Source organism: Mandrillus leucophaeus, unplaced genomic scaffold (genome assembly GCF_000951045.1).
Source record: "Mandrillus leucophaeus isolate KB7577 unplaced genomic scaffold, Mleu.le_1.0 Scaffold1001, whole genome shotgun sequence".
NCBI lineage: Eukaryota > Metazoa > Chordata > Mammalia > Primates > Cercopithecidae > Mandrillus > Mandrillus leucophaeus.
The window spans coordinates 787,267-793,905 of record NW_012098111.1 but is presented as its reverse complement, the minus strand read 5'-3'; the positions used below and the strand labels follow the sequence as shown (position 1 = coordinate 793,905).

The 6,639-nt window shown below is 39.5% G+C and overlaps 1 protein-coding gene across 3 annotated transcripts in view; it reads left to right on the top strand.

The window, feature by feature from the left end:
• The window catches only part of TGFBR3 (transforming growth factor, beta receptor III), a 245,589-nt gene that overhangs the window by 36,965 nt on the left and 201,985 nt on the right, over positions 1-6,639 (top strand). Inside the window, exon 3 of one of the 3 annotated variants that reach the window (XM_011973436.1) lies at positions 5,955-6,124. In XM_011973436.1, coding sequence (XP_011828826.1) covers positions 6,037-6,124 — 88 coding nt within the window. In that variant the 5' untranslated portion in view covers positions 5,955-6,036. Of the gene's footprint in view, positions 1-5,195; positions 6,125-6,639 lie in introns of those variants that run through there. The other 2 variants (XM_011973431.1, XM_011973443.1) reach the window with 2 other exon arrangements.

Below are 6,639 nucleotides of genomic sequence, written 5' to 3'. Positions count from 1 at the left end.
CAAAAAAAAAAAAAAAAAAAAAAATAGACTGTGTGGGCCATGTATTGTTTTAGGTACCATGCCTAATATTCTGTCTCATATATTATAATCAAAATATTGCTACCATTTTACAGATGAGGGAGTGGTAGGGGCTAAATGACTTGTCCAATGTAACACAGCTGGGTAAGCCAGGGTTTGAACCCCCAAATATAGTTCTTTATTAATTGTAACTTAAAAGCAGACACCCTTATAAATGAAAAGCTACAGAAACCTTTGGATGCAAAAATCTTAAATGTGAAAAGGTGGTTCTTAGAGTATTGCAAGGGTGGGTGAAAAAGCCATCCTGGTTTGTGAGTTTGAATAAAACATGGTCTTTCCCAATTTTGTGAAATGTATCAACATCCACCCTCCCTTTTTCCTGTATTTTGCTTGGGAGTGAGGTGTGTTGTGCTTGGGATAGATGGAAGGGCTTTTAAGGACGGACTGAAGTTCAGCCCCAAGGAAACCAAGGCTGCTGGGGCCAGATCTGTTGATCATGCTCCCAGCCAGGAATGAGGGTGGGCCTGCTTTGGAGGGACAGCCCACCTCACCTCTGAAGGCAGCTGGCACAGAACAGGTAGAGTGGAGTCAGGCTTCTCTGCTTTCCTCGTACCCTCTGTGCCTACTGCCTCCCCGTGCCTACTGCCTCCCCTGTGCCTACCAGTACAGGTAGTTCCAGAGTAATCTTCCTCCTTTCTTTTCCTGCCACTGGCAGCCACAGAATGTTGGGACTTTAATCTGACACCTCAGGATAATAAATCTCTTTGGTAGAAACAGCTTGCTAATGATAAATGATAGTTTTAATACTGTACGTGCACAGTCTCATTTGATTCTTGCAACAACCCTGTGATGTAGGTAAATTTCGTCTGTTATAATCTTTACGAAGGAGGAAACTGAGGCTCCATTCTGATCTAAACCTCCATCCTTTCTTGTCTGACATGCTGTGAGAATCTCAACTGATTGTCTAGGCACTCTGGCCTCACTTCAGTCTGTTCGCAGTACAGTGTGAAGGAAATCTTTAATAATCCCATCTGATCACGCCATTCCCTGTTTAAACCCCTCCTTGAACTTATTCCTCTTCTCTTTCCCTTTTTGCTCTGCAGCTCTCCTCCCTCCTGTAATGCTTCCTCTGCCTGCAATATCATTCCTCACCTGACTTTTTAAATCTTCACTTATCCTCAAGTTGCGGATACTTTTCTTTTAGAGCTCTGATTATATCGTGTAATTATATATTTGTGATTATTGTCTGTTTATCTCACCAGCTTTTAAGCCCACAAGGGCAAAAAACATGTCTCTTTGGCCATTGCTTAGCAGAGTAAGCAGTAAAGATTTGTTGAACGGAGAAACTCAGGAAATTAAATGTCTTGCGTGAAGTAGTAAATGATATTTTTACTAGGATATAAGCTCCCTGAGGGCAGGATTTTTGGTGTCTTTTTTCATTGGTATATCCCTGGCATCTTGAACAGTGCCTGGCATGTAGTAGTAATATTTATTGAATATTGATTGTGCTTGGATGTGAGTCCAAAGATTTCTTATCCAAATCTAGGACTTTTTCTCCCTTTGTGCCAAATCTGTTTGAAGATGGGGATTAGTGTAGTTCTGATTCTGAATCATCTCATGGATGTAGCCAGGCCATGTTAGCCATCTAAGGGGAAGCTACTAATTTTTTCTTACTGGCTCTTAGCCTATTGCCAGACATCCATTTTGCCACAGTTTTTCTCTTAGATGCAGCAAGATTTCTCTCCTCACCTTAGGGAATATTGTACCCAACTAGATCCTTTTGAATATTGGTTTAGAACATGATGGTTTTAAGGATTCATTTGGATGGGATTTTTTCAGCGAATCCTGGTCTTTACCTGTGCACTCTTTTGGGTCATGAGGGCATGAGGGGCAGTGCACTTAATGGACTCAGAAATAAACCCAGGGGATCTCTGAAATTAGCAGCGCATTTATTTATGTATTTATTTATTTATTATTTAAAAAAAAAAACCATTAAGTCTCCGAATTTTCTTATGTTATTGATGAATACTAAGTGTTCATCAACTCATCAAAGTTCACCTACCTTTTAAATGGAACATGTTGCTTTGAAATGTGGGCAAAATGACTATTATTCCAAATTGCTCTTTCACGATCTCAGAGTATCCTATTTATATTTCTACTTTTTTTTTTTAATACTTTAAGTTCTAGGGTACATGTGCACAATATGCAGTTTTGTTACATAGGTATACATGTGCCATGTTGGTTTGCTGAACCCATTAACTCATCATTTACATTAGGTATTTCTACTTTTTTTTTTAAGTGAAAGCAAGTTTATTAAGAATGTAAAGGAATAAAGGAATGGCTACTCCATAGACAGAACCTATATTTCTTTCTTTCTTTTTTTTTTTTTTGAGATGGAGTCTTACTCTGTTGCCAAGGCTGTAGTGCAGTGGCATGATCTCGGCTCACTGCAACCTCCGTCTCCTGGGTTCAAGTGATTCTCCTGCCTCAGCCTCCCAAGTAGCTGGGATTACAAGCACGCACCACCGTGCCTGGTTAACTTTTGGATTTTTAGTTGAGCCAGAGTTTTGCCAGGTTGACGAGGCTGGTCTCGAACTCCTGACCTCAGGTGATCTGCCCAGCTCGGCCTCCCAAAGTGCTGGGATTACAGGCATGAGCCACTGCACCCGGCCAGAACCCATATTTCTAAAGAAAGCATTTAGTTCATAAAGTCCAGAGATTCTTTGAGGTCAAAAAGTCAGGATTGGGAGTCCCTGGTGTTTACAGTCAGTGTGGTAGAACCTCACAGAAGAAAAGAGGAGTTTATATTTCCTTAGTTTTATCAAAGCTACAACTTTCCGGAAGCCTTCAGTCCATCCAGCATTCTAATTAGGAAACTGATTCCTAAGTTGGGTGTTAAGGCACTGAGGTGTACAAGCTGTGGCCAAAACTGGAGTTCAGCTGAATGAGAATGACACGCTTCCCTTTTGCTTCCCCTCTGCCTTGGGAGCCTTTCACCACACTGGGGAGATTAGACAAAAACCTTCTGCAGTTTATTTTCTTTTTGAACAAGTTACATTATGGAGAGAATTTTAAGCTAAAAGAAGAAAAGCTCCCTTTTTGTTACAAACAGCAGTGTGCAGTTTCAACTTGTCCAGGACTTCCTCAGAGATGTTTTAAGATCCGGTGTAAACTTGCTGTGGTTTGCCTTTGGGCATCAAACTGTTTAGCTTGGCTCTATTATATTCGTAATTGCTGCATTTTAATAATTGCCCAATATTCTTGTCAGCAATTTGCAGCCTATATTTTTAATGGAACCATTTGCCTTTCTTTTCCACAGGTTCTTTCAGACCTGGTTTAAACCCCTGGATTAACGCAGCACAGACCCTCAGACCCACTGCAGCTGTAGGCAGGGTGACGCAAGCTCATTAAATATTCCCACAAGCCTCGTGCCGCTTACAGTTTATGTGCTTCGTAAAATCCTCTGGGAAGTCATCTTCTTCTGAGATCTCCTTACAGGGTTTTGCTTTATAAAAGTTGTCTTTAACATTTGCTGAAATAGCATATTCTTCCAGAGAGGTTTTTCCTTATCAAAATTATTACATAGGCAGGAGGCACTATAGTTCTTGTAAACCAGTTCACTAATTTAGGGAATCTAATATTCTGAAGGGAAAAAAATAGACACAGATACTCTTTGTGGTGGTTTAATTTTTAAGTTAACAGAGAAGATTTCCATGTGATCAGAGTTGATGTGGAATTATGGTGACAGAAATGTTGGACTTTGAGGGATAATTAAGTCAGTTTAATGGCTCCCAAATTATCTCTATAATTTAGTCAGCTTTTGAGACAAGCTGTGTCATTGATGACTTATGCCTCAACTTGACTGGTAATTTTGTTCTTTTAGTGAGTCCACTCTTTAGCTTATCTCCTTTTGTCTGTTGTAATGTTTGTTTTTCACTAAACAAAAGTTTGAACTGGATTTACAGTAGCTAAGACTTACATAAATAACTATACCTTAATTTCTCCACTTTATTGGTATAAATACCTCAAAGAGAATGGACAAGTAGTGATACAGTACAGTAATCATAGCTAACATTTATTTGGTTGGTTTTTATGTACTAGGGATTGTTCTAAGCATTGTGTATGTGTATTAACTAACTGAATCCTCACAACAGCCTACCATACATTTCCTACCACAGGATATGTTCACTCATGAAGAGTTCATGAAATGTTAGTTGCCTAACATTACCACTGGGGCAGAGTGGATTCACACCCAGGCAGATTTTTTATCTTTATCATAATCCATATACTATTCATACTAGGATTTTAATCACTAACATATATCAAGATTGAACCATAGTGCCTCCTGCCTATATAATAATTTAGTTTTAAGACATATCTAAGAAATTCTTTTTGAAATTGGAACTTTACTGTTATCATTTCTGGATAGGTAATACTTGCAGATGTTATTAATACAAAACCCAGAAGGGAATTCAGTGAAAAGGCTTCCGCTCCCTCCCACCCCTGTCCTGCAGTCACCTTATTCATAGGCAATGTTACAATTTCAAAGAGCCATTTTAAATATCTTTCTCTTTGACAATTGATGCAATAGACTAAGACCATTTAATTACAAACTCATTAAAAATATTTTCTTTTGTACTGTATCTTCACGCACCCACATTGGCTTTGTCTCTGAAGGTAGCGGGCAGCTCCTGTTGGGTGATATTTCCTGAGTGAAGATAATAAGGCCACAACCCCCAGGTGTGTGAGATGGCGCCTGGAAACTCCACCATTCTGCCTTTTCCAGGACCTAGATCAGGGAAGGTCTTGCACTTTTACCCATAACTTTTATTCTTGATGAGAAGGAACCATGCCTGGAGCATAGTAAATGCTCAGTAAATGTTTGTTAATTGAACTTCTGTGAGTTGTGCCAGGCTCAGGGATAGAGGGCTGGAAAAATATGCTTTGGAGTGTCTAAATCAGTAACCATTAGGGCCATGTGAGGAATATTCAAGTTAGGCAAACCACCACAAAACTCTCATTCAAGACTCTGGATAGGAAAAGATTAGAAAGAACCTTCTAGATCCTCAAGTCCAGTAACCAGATAGTCTCAGATGGGCTGAGAGACAGGGAAGACTTTTCTCCTGTTAAAATGTTGGCAAACAGTTGAAATAAGGACCTTGCCTTTTTATGTTTCTTTATTTTTTTCAGATTGCTTCTCAGTGCAACTTAATTTGATCCTTGTGATAACTCTGTTATTATAACATTAGATTGAGTCTCTAATCAGAGCTGGTTTTGTTTTCTTGTTGGCACTAGGGTTGCATGTATCAAGTGTCATTGATAAGTTTGGTACCACAACTTAACTGGTGATGTTATATTTCAGGTGCACCTTGATTTTCTTCTGTAGTCCTGAAAATTCTCTATAAAACCAAAGATTTAAAATGTCAAAACAGGGCCAGGCGCGGTGGCTCACGCCTGTAATCCCAGCACTTTGGGAGGCCAAGGCGGGCGGATCACAACATCAGGAGTTCAAGACCAGCCTGGCCAACATGGTGAAACCCCATCTCTACTAAAAATACAAAAATTAGCCAGGTGTGGCGGCTCATGTCTGTAATCCCAGCTACTTGGGAGGCTGAGGCAGGAGAATCACTGGAACCCAGGAGACGGAGGTTGCAGTGAGCTAAGACCATGCCACTGCACTCCAGGCTGGGCAACAGAGCAAGACTCCATCTCAAAAAGAAAACAAAAGTCAAAAACAAATATGTCATTGGCAAAAGTATTTGCAATAAAAATCTTTATTAGGTAGTCACTGCCCTCAGTCTAGTTTGCTTGAGTGCTATTTGGCATCTTTTAAGATAAATTTCTTATATTATGCTTTTCAGAAATTCTCCATTTAACTTTAGTGTCCGTTTGTGAAGTTTCTTCATTAAGTTTGCTTATTGAAATTTGTTTTACAGGCAATTTGAAAATTGCAAGGAGGGACTTTAAGACTACTTCTGATTTGCAAAGATTGTGCTCTGAGCAGGCTGAAGTGACTGGATGAGACACACTGTTGGAGAAATAAAAATGACTTCCCATTATGTGATCGCCATCTTTGCCCTGATGAGTTCCTGTTTAGCCGCTGCAGGTAAGTTGCATAATATAAATTGCATGTTTGTTATATATTTTTGGATACCTTTTGTCCCAGTCTCTTTAGTTGAGAGGAATTTAGCCCATGTGATGTTCATGCAGAACTTGAATATTTATGTTCTTTAGGGAAATAAAATATTTGACTTCTGTGTAGATACATAATACATTGGTCTGTGCTATATTTTACTAGGTTGGTGCTGGCATTGTCATGTTAGTGATGCAGATACCTGGCTAACCTTGGTGGAGGAAGGAAGAGAACAAATACGCTAATGAATAATCTCACTTAATTTTGTTACATGCATAGATTGTTTATATATATATATATTTTTTTTTTTTGAGATGAAGTCTCACTCTGTTACCCAGGCTGGAGTGCAGAGGCATAATCATGGCTTACTGTAGGCTTGACTTCCTGGGCTTAAGTGATCCTCCCACCTTAGCCTCCTAACTAGTTGGGACTACAGGTGTGTGCTGCCATGCCCAGCTAATGTTTTATTTTTGTCTCCCTATGTTGCT